General features: G+C 31.4%; 1 protein-coding gene across 2 annotated transcripts in view; it reads right to left on the reverse strand.

Moving 5' to 3' along the window:
* Positions 1-17138, reverse strand: part of LOC139513721 (calcitonin receptor-like) — a 61957-nt gene that overhangs the window by 13837 nt on the left and 30982 nt on the right. For both annotated transcript variants that reach the window (XM_071302467.1, XM_071302466.1), the window contains exons 3-6: positions 7779-7889; positions 7324-7409; positions 6359-6471; positions 2955-3081 (exon numbers count right to left, since the gene is read on the reverse strand). In XM_071302467.1, the coding sequence (XP_071158568.1) occupies positions 2955-3081; positions 6359-6471; positions 7324-7409; positions 7779-7889 (437 nt within the window). The remainder of the gene's footprint in view (positions 1-2954; positions 3082-6358; positions 6472-7323; positions 7410-7778; positions 7890-17138) is intronic.

The following is a 17138-nucleotide window of genomic DNA, read 5'->3' on the forward strand; positions in this document are numbered from 1 at the left end:
CATCGGAATGCAGATTGCTTGTTTTTGGTTGGCAAGACGATGAGCACTATTAGTTTTCATCGGAATGCACATTGCTTGCTGATGGTTGGCAAAACGATGAGCACTATTAGTTTTATCGGAATGCAGATTGCTTGCTGTTAGTTGGCAAGACGATGAGCACTATTAGTTTTCATCGGAATGCAGATTGCTTGCTGTTGGTTGGCAAGACGATGATCACGATTACTTTTCATCGGAATGCAGATAACTTGCTGTTGGTTGGCAAGACGATAAGCACTATTAGTTTTCATCGGAATGCAGATTGCTTCCTGTTGGTTGGCAAGACGATGAGCACTATTAGATTTCATCGGAATGCACATGGCTTGCTGATGGTTGGCAAGACGATGAAGACTATTAGTTTTATCGGAATGCAGATTGCTTTCTGTTGGTTGGCAAGACGATGATCACTATTAGTTTTCATGACAGGTTATGGGTATTCTAACAACACATGACAGGTAATGGGTATTTTAGCAACACATGATAGGTTATGGGTTTTCTAACAACACATGACAGGTAATGGGTATTCTAGCAACACATGACAGGTAATGGGTATTTTAGCAAAACGTGACAGGTAATGGGTTTTCTAACAACACATGACAGGTAATGGGTATTCTAGCAACACATGACAGGTAATGGGTTTTCTAACAACACATGACAGGTAATGGGTATTTTAGCAACACATGACAGGTTATGGGTATTTTAACAACACATGACAGGTTATGGGTATTCTAGCAACACATGACAGGTAACGGGTTTTCTAACAACACATGACAGGTAATGGGTATTCTAACAACACATGACAGGTTATGGGTTTTCTAGCAACACATGACAGGTAATGGGTATTTTAGCAACACATGACAGGTTATGGGTATTCTAACAACACATGACAGGTAATGGGTATTCTAACAACACATGACAGTTTATGGGTATTCTAGCAACACATGACAGGTTATGAATATTCTAGCAACACATGACAGGTAATGTGTTTTCTAACAAAACATTACAGGTAATGGGTATCTAGCAACACATGACAGGTAATGGGTTTTCTAACAACACATGACAGGTAATGGGTATTCTAGCATCACATGACAGGTTTTGGGTACTCTAACAACACATGACAGGTTATGGGTATTCTAGCAACACATGACAGGTAATGGGTATTCTAGCAATACTAAACAGGTAATGGTAAATCAAAACACGCAAGTGACAGGCGAATAGTATTATTAAAACACATTTGGCAGGTGATTAGTTTCCTAAAATCACTTTTGACAGGCGATAATTATTGACAGATATTGGGTATTTCAGCAATACTTGACATGTGATTCATGTTTTAGCAACACTTGACAGATATTGGGTATTTTAGCAACACATTGGACAGGTTTTGTGTTGTCTAGCAACACCTAAAGGTATATGGGTATGACAGTTGGTGGGTAATCTAGACAGAAGTGCTATGAATTCTAAAAACATATTTGACAATTGATTGGTTTTGACAAGGGGTTCTGTTCTATTAAAACATGTGTTGTTCTCAGAGACCATGGAATCACATGTTTTGTTTTCATTTTCTTGATGGAGGAAATTGAAACTCATATTACTAAAAATCATTAATGGGCCTACAAATTGAGTTTTGTATATTAATCAACACTATACACAGATACTGACAAAAGATTTGATTAAATAATATAAAATCACATTTGATAAACATTGATAGCCCTCATGGGAATTCTAATAGAATTTGACTGTAACCTTACTGTAGAAGGATCATTAGATGACCCAATAAATTGTGTTTTATAGGAGTAAGACCACGATTGATTTTCCATTCCGTTTCTATATCAGATAAAAGTTTTATCGTTTTGTACAAAAAGTAAGAAACAAATCATAAACTCTTTGGTTCTAAAATCTATGCATTTCTTTTTTTCGTTTGCCCATTTTAGTACATTGTGTTGCGATTTTATTGCTGGTAAATAATGGGTTTGCCATTCCTAATACTTATCAAGTGAAAACTTTTATAGTATTTGAATTTGATGACAATTTTACTGTTTAAGGTTTCAACCTAGCTAATAACATTTTTGAAATAATTGATCAATTGTAAAACATGCCAAAATAGACATTTAAAACCCATATATCTTTTATAGCATCTGACGATTAGGTCATGTTGACTCACTTCAAGATCCTTTTTTGCTGAAATTTTTTGCCTCTAAAGTTTTTCCATATCTACAACAGTATTGTTCAGAAAAAAAACAACAACATACAAATGATAAAATGATCATCCAGAAACACTAAATCATTTACATGGGCAGGTGACAGTTTCAGCTCTAGTGACATCACCATCAAACACATTTAAAATTTGTATGCATACCGGCTGATCATGAAGTACATCACCATCCGTTTTAACCAACACATTAAAAATGTGTATGCATACCGGCTGATCATGGATTACATCACCATCCGTTTTAACCAACACATTTAAAATTTGGATACATACCGACTGATCATGGAGTACATCACCATCCGTTTTAACCAACACATTTAAAATTTGTATACATACCAGCTGATCATGGAGTACATCACCATCCGTTTTAACCAACACATTTAAAATTTGTATACATACCGGCTGATCATGGAGTACATCACCATCCGTTTTAATCAACACATTTAAAATGTGTATACATACCGGCTGATCATGGAGTACATCACCATCCGTTTTAACCAACACATTTAAAATTTGTATACATACCGGCTGATCATGGATTACATCACCATCCGTTTCAATCAACACATCAATTTGTATACATACCGGCTGATCATGGAGTACATCACCATCCGTTTCAATCAACACATCAATTTGTATACATACCGGCTGATCATGGACTACATCACCATCCGTTTTTAACCAACACATTTAAAATGTGTATACATACCGGCTGATCATGGAGTACATCACCATCCATTATAACCAACACATTATACAGGATATACATAATGGCAGTCAGTAGATAAGAAATGAACAAATTTTTATGCAGGGTTATTCTGTCACAACGTAGTTGTCTGAAACGAAAAAACGAGGCAAATGATACCACGGGAACAATTAAAAATCAGAATTCGAAATAGAACAATCAATACCATGGCAAAAACGAAAAACGACGAACATTGAAAAAAAAGAAATATTCAAATAACGCTACACAGGAGAGTAAAGACTGATGGACATGAACCACTGAAAACTTGGTCGATTTCAATTATTTTTTTCCGTTGAACTCTCTTTGCAGACAGTTTTGTTTGGTGTTTTACTACATTCAGTTGTGATGTTTTTTCTCTTGTTCAATAGCATCTTTTCTAACTACTTTTAAAAATACGAACCGTCAATTTACTAGTCAATTAAAATACGCTATGACCTTATTTGGAAAACTAAACTGAAAATCTATTGATTATATGTATGGATAAAAAAAAGCACTGTATAAGTTTAAGCAGATTTTTATTTTATCCTTATGAGGAAATTTCAAACCAAAAACAAATGAAACCAATGGATGTATAAGTAGTCTTGATAAATTAACTGATATTGCAATGGCATTTACAATGGTAATCGTTTCATTTTCTTATATCCCAATTAAGATAAATTAAGCTGTAACCAAATTCAGAAAGCAGTTCATCAAATTATTGCCCACCTTTTTCAACGCATTACGATGTTCTATCTTAGTAAGATGTCATAAAAAGGATGACTTACTAATTGTGTTTCTTGAGTTGATTTCAATTTTATGTGACATTTAGTATGAGGAGACATACACGTTGATAACTATCAGGCTAATTGATTCCTAGATAATTAGAATTAATACACTTTGTAATCTTTGTTACCTACGGAGGTTTAGGTCAACAACATTTCCTTTAATTAAGGAAATTAAAAATATATAGGTAGGTAGATCAAATGAAATTAATGGGAAACATGCAAAATGAACACCAACAACAAGGGATAGTAAACATGATTAGTTTGATGACTTAGAACCATTAGGTGGGATTTACATATATCATCTTTTAAAAAGTGGGAAAACATATCTATTTTTACAATTAGGGACATACGACCGAAAATACGCATTCAAATAAATTCTCTTAAATTCGTGTTCATAATATTATGCTTTCATGGTCAAACAATCATTGCTGCAACCGCATTTAGATATAAGAAGATGTGGTATGAGTGACAATGAAACAACTCTCCATGCAAGTTACAATTTGTAAAAATAAAGTAATTTGCTTAGTATAATATTTACACAGTTAACAACTGTAGGTAGCATTAAAAAGGGGAAGGTGACACTTGGAAACTGAAGTATAATGAAGGAGAGAAGATGCTTAGTACCTGTTATAGTTATGTTTGGGATCAAAATGTATTGAATCTGTAATTTCTATTTACTTTTTTTAACAACTATTGATACCATTATGGTCTCAATCAACTGAAGAAAGCAAATCTAATTATTAAATTTACAAACTTGGATAATCGTTTTGTGAAGCCTTGACCGGTTTCCATCATAATAATATTGAACCATTTTTATTATGAAATTACTTATCTAAAGGTAAAAGTGATATTTGGAAAAGTCTTTCTTTAAACGTCCCGATATGAAACATTATTCTTACATTCCATAAAAGAATGATTTCTAAGTAGTCTGCACCCTGAAGTTTGAAGTAATTATGTTATGCTTTCCTAAAATTAAAATGTTCTGTTTTATAGTCTGGGATTTAATTATGTTTTCTATGTTTTTATTATGTAATTTGTTTGAATGTTTCCCAACAGAGTTTTGTTGTCTTAACTGAGTTGTTTAAAAGTTTCACGACAGAGGTTTGGCCCATTCACCTTAATATTTTGATGTTTCACGACAGAGGAGAGATTTTGTCACTATTCTGTAGTATTTGTAAGGTTCTCAGTAGAAAGATTCTGTTTCTGAACTGAGTTGATTGGATGTTTCACAGCAGAGAGCTGTGGTCCCTTTACCTTAATATAAGGATGATTCACAGAATAGGTTTAGTTTCTTTTTTGTAGTATTTGGATGTTTCACAGAAGAGAGGTTTTGGTACCTTTACATTAGTATTTAGATGTTCCAAAGAAGAGAGGTTATGTATCTTTTCTGTAGTGTTTAGATGTTTAACTGTAAAACGGTTTTGTTTCTTAACTGAGTTGCTTGGATGTTTCACGGTTGATAGGTTTTGGTCCCTTTACCAAAGTATTTGGATCTTTCTCGGCAGAGAGTTTTTGTTCCTTTACCTAAGTGCATGGGTGTGTCGCAGTAGAGAGGTTTAACCCTTTTGCTGAAGTATTTTGATGTTTCACGGAAGCGATTTCGGTCTTTTTTCTGTAGTTTTAGATGGTTCACAGCAGATTTTTTTTTATTATTATTATCAACTTATTTGTTTGGATATTTCACAGAAGAGAGGTTTAGTATCTTTTCTGTAGAATTTGAATGATTCAGAGCAGAAATTATAGTTTCTTAATCTTAATATTTTGATGTTTCACAGAAGAGTGGTTTCGTCTCTTTTCTGTAGTATTTGTGTGGTTGTCAGAAGAAATGTTTAGTTTCTTAACTACGTTGTTTGGATGTTTCACGGCAGAGAGGTTTGGTTCCTTTACCTTAGTATATGGATGTCTCACAGAATAGAATTTCAGTTTCTTTTTTGTAGTATTTGAATGTTTCACAGAAGAGAGGTTTGGCCCTTAACCGCTGTATTTGGATGTTTCACAGAAGAGAGGTTTAGTATCTTTTCTGTAGAATTTGAATGATTCACAGCAGAAATTGTAGTTTCTTAATCTTAATATTTTGATGTTTCACAGAAGAGTGGTTTCGTCTCTTTTCTGTAGTATTTGTGTGGTTCTCAGAAGAAATGTTTAGTTTCTTAACTGCGTTGTTTGGATGTTTCACGGCAGAGAGGTTTGGTTCCTTTACCTTAGTATATGGATGTCTCACAGAATAGAGTTTCAGTTTCTTTTTTGTAGTATTTGAATGTTTCACAGAAGAGAGGTTTGGTCTCTTTGCTGTAGTATTTGAATGTTTCACGGCAGAGAGGTTTTGTCTCTTTGCCGTAGAATTTGGATTTTTCACGACAGAGAGGTTTGATCTCTTTGCGTAGACTTTGGATACTTCCCAGCAGAACGTTTTTGTTTCTTAGTTTCTTAACTGAGTTGTTTGGATGTTTCAAAGCATAACAGTTTTAATTCTTAATTTGGTTGTTTGAATAATTCACTGAAGAACTGTGCTGTTGGTTTCGCAGCAGAGATTTTGAGTTCGTAATTTTTGTGATTTTTTTCTTTTTATATTATATATAATATTTATAACATAGCACTACTTACCTAAATTTAAAAAATATAAATAATGATATCACCAATAAGGTTATTGATATAGAAAATCCAACCAGTGATATGTATATATGACGAAAAGCATTCAACACTTCCTTGTTCAAATCCTGCAATAAAAGACATTCTCAATATAGATAGATATATGTATAAAAAGTGTACGCTTTCGAATTTTCTTTATACAAAATTTAAACTCATCTTGGTTCATCATCGGTAAATGTCAAATATATGTGAAGATACACAATAAATCATTTAATTGAATCTTTTTAACAGCAACAAAATGTATTATGAAGGTCAATGAATAAAGTGCTTAAAAGACGTATTAATTTCTCAGGACATTTAATCAAATCTGCTAGTGCTATATCTCGTTTTGAATGTAAAGGTACACTATTTTAATAAAGTGTATTATGTTATAAAACGCAAAATAATATAATGTCTTTATCATGATTATACTTGTATAAAATATTACTAGAATTTTATAGTTCAATAACATTTTAAAATATCAAAAGGCTATGAAAGGATTATTAGGTTTATTAACCAGATTCCTAAGAATTTCCATAGCGGGCTGATAAAGGTACCTTTATTGACTGCTTCCGGAATGTTATCACATGCCTTTCCGTTAATTTCCGTGACGTTTATCACATGCAACTTCGTGCATTTCCGGAAATTTGTTTGAAAACGACAACAGAACGTTGTTTTCCATTTGTTTGATGTGTTGGAGCTTATGATTTTGCCATTTGATAAAAGACTTTCCGTTTTGAATTTTCTTGGAGTTCGGTATTTTGTTTTACCTTGTATTACAAAATATCATTAAGGTTTTAACGACAGATATCTAACTAAAATCATTATGATATTTTTTTTTATGTGAAACTTTGATTATAGTTTCTGATTGTCGGAAATTGAATTCCTCAAATCGAACAAAACAGTTCTTGTATTAGCGATTTATTGATATTGAGACGAACCTCCTCTATTTCTCTGGTCATTCGACATTTCATATAATTAGCACGTTCCCATGTACCATTTTCTGAACAATTTTTATATGCTATTTCTGTAAATAAAAAAAGAAAGCAACACATTATAAATTTCATATCCAAAGCGCTTTTTTGGATTCACCTTCATCATGAAAGCTCAGAGCATTAAAAAGACATAAAAAAAAACTAGCATATAAAGAATACAAAATATAATTAGATAAATTGCATCGAGTAGTGTTACACACAATTAAAACCAAACAAAAACAAAACTTTTGTACAGTACTTGTATTTTAATATCATAAATAACATAGACGCATATAATTGTATAACTGTGAAAGAAATCAGTTGATATCTTCGATTCCTTTTCCGATTCCTTTTTTTCGTCTGCTTTGAAATTTATTTTAAACAAGTATCCTTGGATAACAAATAATTTAATTTTTCTGTACCTTTTGTGTTAAAACCTGGAAGATAAGGACATGGTTTTGTCATTGCTGTACCAGCTCTCGTAAAATTCCAGCAGCCAAAGAAGTCCGAAGTAGTATTACAATACAGATCATCTGAAAATAAAAATCAGAACTATATTTCAACATGAAATTTAAATGTTTTATAGTAATGTGTGTTGTGTGTGGATAGTTGGCTTCAATACCAAAAATAGTTTTTGCATACTTTCCTTATATTTTTTTCTCAATGTTTTCCTTTATGAATAGATAGAAAATATTGAGACGTATAAATATGATAAAGGCATGCAATCTCCTAAACAGTTTTTTTCTTGAAATGGTGATTCTTAGTTAGAAAGGACAATTACCTCTCAAATGTATAAATATCAACTAGAGATCATAATGACAAAAACTCTCAGGCCGGCAGGTCATCTCTGAGCTAGTTAAGTTTTGTCGTAATTATAAAACAAAAATCTAATTAGCATATTCATCTATTGTGATAAAAATTCATAATATCTAATAAAATTTGTAGATTTAGCTAACAAAGTCCTTATATTTGTGTACATGAACATTCGTTTATAGTGAAAAATTGTTTTAACGTTAAATAAGCTACAATTAAAAATTACTTTCAAGTCCCTTTCTGTGATTAATGTTAGATATCTCTGGTTGGTTTTCCAATCTTTTTTTTATCATTAAAATTATTTATTTACTATTTACATGAAAACACCAAGAGACAAACCTCTTTGGTGCCATCTTTGGTATGTACAGAGTTGTTAGTATTAACCTTTTTGTTAGTAATGATTTCCATCTAGATATATTTTTTAAAAGACAAGTGTTTGTAAAACAATGGCAATTAATTCAAAATTGGTTTTCCAATCAATTTATCAAGAAGGGGAGTTAAGTAATTCGACTTTCATTTATAGTCTTTTTCAAAAATGATGAACGGTTCTCTCTATTGGTATGTAATCATTTTAAACGTTTCAAAATTTATGAAATTATATTCGTACATCAATGTTTTTGATACACCAATAACAAAAACTGAAATATATTGAATTGATGCATTTTGTAATTATTCAAAATTATATCAGAAACCTATACTTAATTATAAACTAATGGACCTGTTAAAGGGAGACAATACTCCCAGAACTCTTTTTCGAATCGACACATAAAACAAAGGAATGTCACTCTTGCATACAAATGGCACATCAATATAATTAATAAACTGTGCATTCGTGCTCCACCTTCAATGAAGATTCTAAATTATAAATATAACCAAGAGTTGTTAATCTATAGGATAGGATAGGGAAGACTAATGAAAGCTAACCCACTGTAAAAATATTTCTTTGAATTTTTTTTTAATTTCCTCAGAAAAATGCTGGAGCCACTTGACTTTTATAGCTTATAATTAACGTTTTTACACAATATTTTAATAAAGTAGTAAAAGATTATTTGCTTCTCAAAGTGTAAGACGAATAAAAATCGTATGCTTGTATCATCTTACCCAAATACAGATTTAATTAAGTCCTGAACATTTCGACATTTGTTTGTTTATTTTTTTTAAATACCGGTTTGTAACGAATCACAAGTTCATGTTAAGATCCTACTAAATACTGATATCCCGATATCGTCAGATAAATATGCTAATCTAATGGGTCATTTAACGACTGGCGAAGAAGACCTGTAATAGGAGTCGTCGTGTTCTTTCTCTTTCTTTTTTAAGTGTGTTCGTTTATGAAATGTGTTTGCTGTTCTGTTAAGTGTTGGGAAATTGGACTTTAGATTGCCACTTCAAACGAATATATAGTATTCCAAGTAGGAACTGAATGTTCCCTTACGAAAAGCCACAGAATAACGCTTTACAATATGAGATTTATTTCAAAGAAGGAGAGCATGACTACTTTTCTTTTAAACAAATTAGGTTTCAAATTTGATTTATTATCTGCCTTTTTTAGTGTTCTTAATTTCACTGATTTTAATGTTAGCCTAGAAAGGGGAGTAATTACTGGGACCATGGTTCGAATCGAGTTTTGGGTCCTTTGGCTCAAACGCTATGTAAGATTTTAAATTTCAAATGTAAAACACAAGACGAAATAATTTTTGCATTCTCTTTTTAGTTTATACAAATTATAAGTTGGCAAACAATAATGGGAAATTATTGAAAATGACCTCTATTTGATTTCCTTATTAATGCATTGTCTTTGATGAGGTGATAGATGTCTTGTATAATTTACAGTTTTTAACTTTAGAAAAATAAAAAAATGGCAGCGATTGCTGCATCTTCTCTGGTTGAAAGTGATGGATATGTGGCAGTATTGAACATATAATGAACCTTATAGTCATTCATAGTTATCAGAAAAAAATCATCTGGCAACATGGAATTGGAGGTATTTTAAATATTCTAAAATCTTTAGATACCTTTTCGGAGTCACTGATTCATATACAAAACACTTTTACATAAACATTTCATTTAACTTCCGTAATACACAAACCTTCGGCCCTACTGTTCAGCCTTCAAAATACAAATAAAAGGAATAATTGTGTAAAACTTTGCTTTTCCTGGTTTAAGGAAATACAAGGTTTAGATGCAGCAAATTATCAAGTATTGGCATTTATTAAAAAGATCGAGTCACGTTAATCGATCTGTATTGTTGTTTACTATTTCTAATTCTCTATTTTCACATGTTGATTGTCATGGAAAATTCTTAAAACGACTGGCTCTGACATAACCATTCATACTGACTAAAACAAATTGTCATTCATTGATATCGAACGGAAGTTGTGATGAACATGACCTCAACCTTGACTTCTGGTTGTCAGCTTCAATCAGTTTACTTCTGGTCAGTGAGTAAGGAATAAAGACTTCCCGCATTGACATGGTCATTACACATAGTTGGTATTAGTTATTACCCGGTACTGCTGCAGTGCACCTAATGATAACCTAATTAATACCGACAGTAATTGAAACAAACATACTGAACAGTTGATAGAAGTACCAAGTACATCTATACTTAATGAAAATATGTAAATTAATAATTACAATCAAATTTGGCAAACAATAAGGCTCCATAAACATAATATTATGGTGTTCAATTTTTTTATAAAGATTTTACTTTCGTTTCAATATGTTGCAAAAGACATCTTTATTTATGCATATATTTTGGATGACAATTATTTCATCGCATTCGCATATAATTTAGAGTCTGTACAATGACTACAATTAAAGAAGCAGTAGTCTTCATGTTCCGGATAGTAAGGACAGTCGGCTTAGTTTATATTTCTATACTCTTTGAAATTTTAGTCATGTATGAAAATCTTCGATTTTGAAGCTTGACACCGTCATGACGTTACGTTTATTTTGACGATTTTGGTGTTGTTTCGCTCATTATAAATTATCAAGACTGACTTATTTCTACTCGAAAAATGAACCCGATTACCTCATACCAAATTTTCATTATTAATTAAAAATTACGTATAATTCTTAAACAAAATGCTATAGATTTTAAGTGATACAACTGCATGTGTAGCTCTGTAACGTTCATGCTTTATATTCATAGATATTTCACAGATTGGTAATTGATCGTACATCTTGGAATCAGAAAGGCACACTTGTATATTAATTTTAATTAATATTTAATATTCAGATGAAGTTTGATGAATTCTAAATGCATACAAACTAAAGTAACCTTCCGATATACGGCAGAGTTATGTATAATGTTGCTTATTAATAGCGTATTGATCTGACATCTTAAAATCAAATTGTTTCATCTTCAAATACCAATGATAATGCACATTAACTCTCTCTCTTGATATATCAAACGTTTGTTCTCGCTTTTGAAGATTTTCTAGGTAATCTTTTACAATCCCTTAATCTTTTTCTTTATTATTGTCAATATCTTTAACGATGGAAATATTCCATAGACACTCTCTGTGCATTACTATATTTCTCAGGTGGTTAGTAATGCAAGCAGTAACTGTTGCACTAACGTCTTAGAATATAATGTGTTCATCACTAAAACATCGCTACGACCGGTATAAAAATGTCGTGATAAGAGGGTAAATTTGTTTTATAGATATATAGGCATGTATCAGTAAGGTATAGTTCAACGTCCAATGATTTAACATAAAAAGCATTTCAAATTATTCGTTTATGGTTAAAACATTCATTAAATATATAATACGACGTCTTCCCTTTTGACATCCTTTAAAGGGATATCGAAACACGAAAGAACAACTCAAAAATATAAAGTCATACACAGGCAAATTTTCACGTGAATATCACAAGTATTACTTTTAAATGTAACTTTTATTAATTTTCTGTAGTTCTATTTGTACAGATTTATTTTGGCATAACGCAATACCGAGCTTTGTGCAATTATTATGCTATTGCAATATAAAATACACTCGAAAGCATAGCTTATTAACTGAATAACGACGTATTGTTTGGACTTAGGTATTGAATTTGAATGTTAACTTTAATACCGTGTAGATAAAAAAACATATATTAAATTAGGTAAACGCTTTCCTACGGAAATATACTCAGCTCATCTTTTACTTTTTTTAAGGAAATAACAAATTAGACGAGAGCAACAATTTGAATGAAGCAGTTTGCGTCATCAACATGTTATACATACATAATCTCGTGAAAGATTCCGATTAGAGAGATTGAAATTAATTTTTGAAAACATTATTAATTTTATCATATCATGAAAACAAATTAGCTGCATCATTATACAGAGTAAAACAGAACATAAAACCATAGGATCTTCATGTCGAGATGATCACTCTAGCTGTTCGTGCAATGTAGATATAATTACGAAAATATTTCAAATACACAAACTGTAAACCAACACGTCAGATCACCACTTTCAATCACTATTTATTCTGTTTTATTATAACTTTTATTATTAATGTTTGCATGATGTTTGTTTGCAGAAAGTGCAGTTATGTGACTTATATTTCGGATATTACCTTCTGTATTTATATGCAAGAATGAGATGTATATGTTACAGTCCAAAAAATAACATTTAGTAATGAGTAAAACATGCCTACTTCCTTAACAACGAAGGAAAACATATCTTGATAAAAATTCAAGCAAAATACATGACCAACAAATATTTTTGAAACAGGTATCAACAAATACGTTAAATACGTTATAAAGTAATATATTTATACCACATAAAGCATTACGCACTAAGAAACAGAGATCATTGCAGGGAGTGTACTTACAAAGCATACTTCACAAGAATTATCAAGAATTACCATTAGCTTCAGTACTTAGTTCTTACTTTTGAACACTATTACACAATCTGTCTTTATTTCCATGCATATGCGCTAAAGAAGTGATATTTGATATGAATTGTTTCTAGTCATTGCCTTTCAGATTCAAAGTTTTTATTCCTGTCCTGTATGAACACGATATATATGATATCAGTTGACTCATTAATCAATGTAATGTAAAATTAACAATCGTATCGATATTAACATTCGCACCTTATTTTACAAATAAATTCCCATAATAGTCATTTTTTATACAAAAGAATAAAAATACTTACATAAAAAAAATGTGGTAAGTCATTGCAACAGATCGCTTTGGGTGTTGATCAAACCTAACTCGTTTCACGTAGATATTATAAAGCAAAATGTGTAATAAACATAAATAAAAATTCGGCAACGACATACAAACTCAATGACAAAAATAAATCTAGAGATCATCATAAAAATATATTTAGAGGTCCACAATAGACAATTCAAGTGAATATGTCAAGACACGTTAACAGAATACATCTAATAAAGACTCTCAAAGACATATTATCAACAACAAATTATCCAGATCAGGGTTAAACAGAAGAATTTTACGAGTTCCCTTACTTAAATAAGATACATGCACATGTTGCGGGATGAAACTACTGCTTAGGGGATCTCCTTGCTATTTTTCAGGAGTTATACTTCGGTAAATAGCCAAATTTTTATTAAGTTTTCGAAATAAAATTTATTTAAACCGATGCTGTCGTAGCCACAATTAAGTGTATTTATGGAAAATTGATTTTGTTCACTATATATTTTATACTGATATAAAAGAGTTATTAATACTTAGTAATGAAGCACAGCTTGTTTACTAATCGTTACAAGCTTATACATTGAAATATTTATATTTAACCGATTTTCAGGTCAGACAGAATTTGACCCATCCAAATATTACAAAACATTTACAAATATAATACTTAACAATATTCATATTGTAAATACTTTTTAAAGTCTGTCGTCAATAAGATTTGCAAACCTTAAAATCAATTTCGTATATTAACCGTAAGTAATTCTTCTTTAACGTACTTGAATCTTACTTGCATTTCTATTTGCATTCATTAACAGAAGTTGATTATTCAAGTGGGAAACTTCACGTTTGGTCTGCTGAACTTAATCTTGAAGATTCAGAAATAAATACCTATAAACCGTTACCAGATATGTAATGGTACGTTTACCTTATTGTCCGATTGTGTTGGTCAAACCGTTATCAGATATGTAATGGTACGTTTACCTTATTGTCCGATTGTGTTGGTCATTACATGTCAAAAGACTTGGAAACTTAAGTGAACTAAATTGAAATACATGTACCAAATCAAACACTCATACGAGAATATCGAATCAATAAGGGCAGAAGTGAACTTAAAGATAATTTAATTTGATCTTTTTATGAGACCTTCCTATCAAGCCTATGTAACTGTGGTGCCTTAATTAATAGCTTCGGTTTTGACGAGAAACTTTGGAATTCGGTTTTTATGTTAGCATATTACTACAATGTATATTCTGCTTCAACACAACATCGTAAGCCATTATATCATTCGTCACTTTTATCTATCATTATAACATAACTAATCTTATCTGTAATAAAGAAAATAAATTATAGAGGTTATATTTGTCTAAAACTGCAAAAAAAAATATAAGAAAGCTATCTATCTTTAAGTTTAGATAATTTGAGAGATTATCACTACAGTTGTTTTTTTCTTAACAGAAAGAGAGTAATGAAATGCTTTTCTATAAAACAAAACAGAAAATAGTGCCTAGATAAAAGACATGGTTATTTCAGGAAAAATTCTCGATTTCGCTTAATAGGACTTAAAGAACACAAAGTATGGCATTTATGTTAGAAGTATTCCTTTATGAAGGCAGTTTGTAAAACCATTCAAGGTATTTCTATAAAAAAAGTTATGAAATTGTGAGAAAAATATTTCTATAAAAAAAGTTATGAAATTGTGAGAAAATAAAGAGACACAATATCAGATAAAAACATGTTTTTTTTTCTAGTTGCTATCCTATAGCTGTGCCTCTTCTGTTCACTATGGTAGCACAATTTCGTTCTCTTAAATCGCTATCCTCTATAGCCGTGTCCCTACTATTAGATAAAGTAATACGTTATCGTTCTTTCAATTTGCTACCAAACAGTGGTTCTTCGTCTGTTCTCTAACGTAACTGCCATGTGTTCTTTGGTAAAACAAAAACAAAAAACTACAGTCGTACTTCTGATGTTCACCACGGTAACTGGTGTCCAATCTTTTAGTTGGCAATCCTTCAGCGGTACTTCTGTTGTTGACTGAAGTAATAAACTATCTGGTGGTCTTGATTTATTTATATTTTTTGTTGTTAATTTGGGATGTTTTTTTTTTTTATCCTAAAGCCATGTTTTTGCTGTTTTCTTATCTAATGTTGTCTGTTCTTTCATTAGGTTGTCCTACAGCAGTACTTCTGTTATTTACTACAGTAACACGACGTGTTCAATCTTTCACTTGGCTAGAATACAGCTACATGCATTCCATGTTAGGCCAACAGCATATGTCATGTTAGACTGAATCCTGAGTGAAGGTTATCATATTTTTTGCATTAATATCATACATTTATAAAACGATATATAATATCAGAATGTGTAATATGATATCATAAAATAGTACGTTGTAAGTATGATAAGACCACATTGGTTGCTCCATTAATTTGAAATTCAAAATGAAATACAAATCTATCCAAGAATCTTTCAAAAGTTGATAAGAAATTAGTTTGTCAGATAGTTGTATTAGTATTCTAGAGTATTGTATTGCTTATCTGGATTGGGGCTTCAGTATACCTAATGAAAAAGACCACTACTTAGTCTGCTCATACTAAAAGAGGGACGGAAGATACCAAAGGGACAGTCAAACTCATAAATCTAAAACAAACTGACAACGCCATGGCTAAAAATGAAAAAGATAAACAGAAAAACAATAGTACACATGACACAACATAGAAAACTAAAGAATAAACAACACGAACCCCACCAAAAACTAGGGGTGATCTCAGGTGCTCCGGAAGGGTAAGCAGATCCTGCTCCACATGTGGCACCCGTCGTGTTGCTTATGTGATTACAAATCCGGTAAATAGTCTAATTCGGTAGGTCACATTCATGTAAAAAAACTAAATAAAACTAAATAAAAACTGCAAGTGAAATGACAGTCTTTGGTCAAATACGTCATAGTGATACTTTAAGTGACTTTTCTGCACTTAAGTATCCAGTGTATGTCAGTCTCAGTATTCATCAATAAGTAACACAAATCTGACAGTCTTGATGAAATAAACTAACTTTGTAAGACAACAGTTTTGCTATTATCATACCCCTCCTATTGTAACGGCAATTCTGTTTAATCACAATCTGCTACTGAGTTATTGATGTGTAGACAAAGATTAACCTTTTAATAATGGAATCATTGATGTTGAATTATAACATAGGAGAAAACTGTCTCAGGTTGTGTTTCTTGTCAGAAAGTACTATTAGTTAGTATCATAGGGAATGCAGCTGAAACACACCTAAGACAAATAGTTTGTACCGGAGAAACACAATCAAGACAATGCTATGTACAGATAAATATTGTTTACAATTAGAAAAATATCACATATACAAATCACATAGTAGTCCACTACTAGGACAGAGAGTGTTGATCTCTTCTTCTCTATTCTGAAACCGAAGCACTGGTCAAAACTAATTAATCTAATAATGACCCCGTGTTGCAATATTAAAAGATGAAAAATAGCCACGAATTATAGCATCGTATCAGCAGTATTCTCATCAGTTCACTGTTTACAAAACAATTGACGAGTTACCGGACACCATATCGATGAAACATTAAGTAAAATCTGATAAAAATATACATCATCCAAGTGTCCATAAACAACAGATGTCTTCTTATAATCATTGTTATATCATTGATTAGAAATTTCATAACTGCGCTGAAAATATACATTCAGTAATTGACATTAGCCGTAACTGGTATAATCCCGTTGCAATAAAAAAAAGTTATGGCCATTTCAAATACCATAAAACTTCTTCATTTGCAATGATTCAATAAA

This window comes from Mytilus edulis, chromosome 2 (assembly GCF_963676685.1).
Source record: "Mytilus edulis chromosome 2, xbMytEdul2.2, whole genome shotgun sequence".
Taxonomy (NCBI): Eukaryota; Metazoa; Mollusca; class Bivalvia; order Mytilida; family Mytilidae; genus Mytilus; species Mytilus edulis.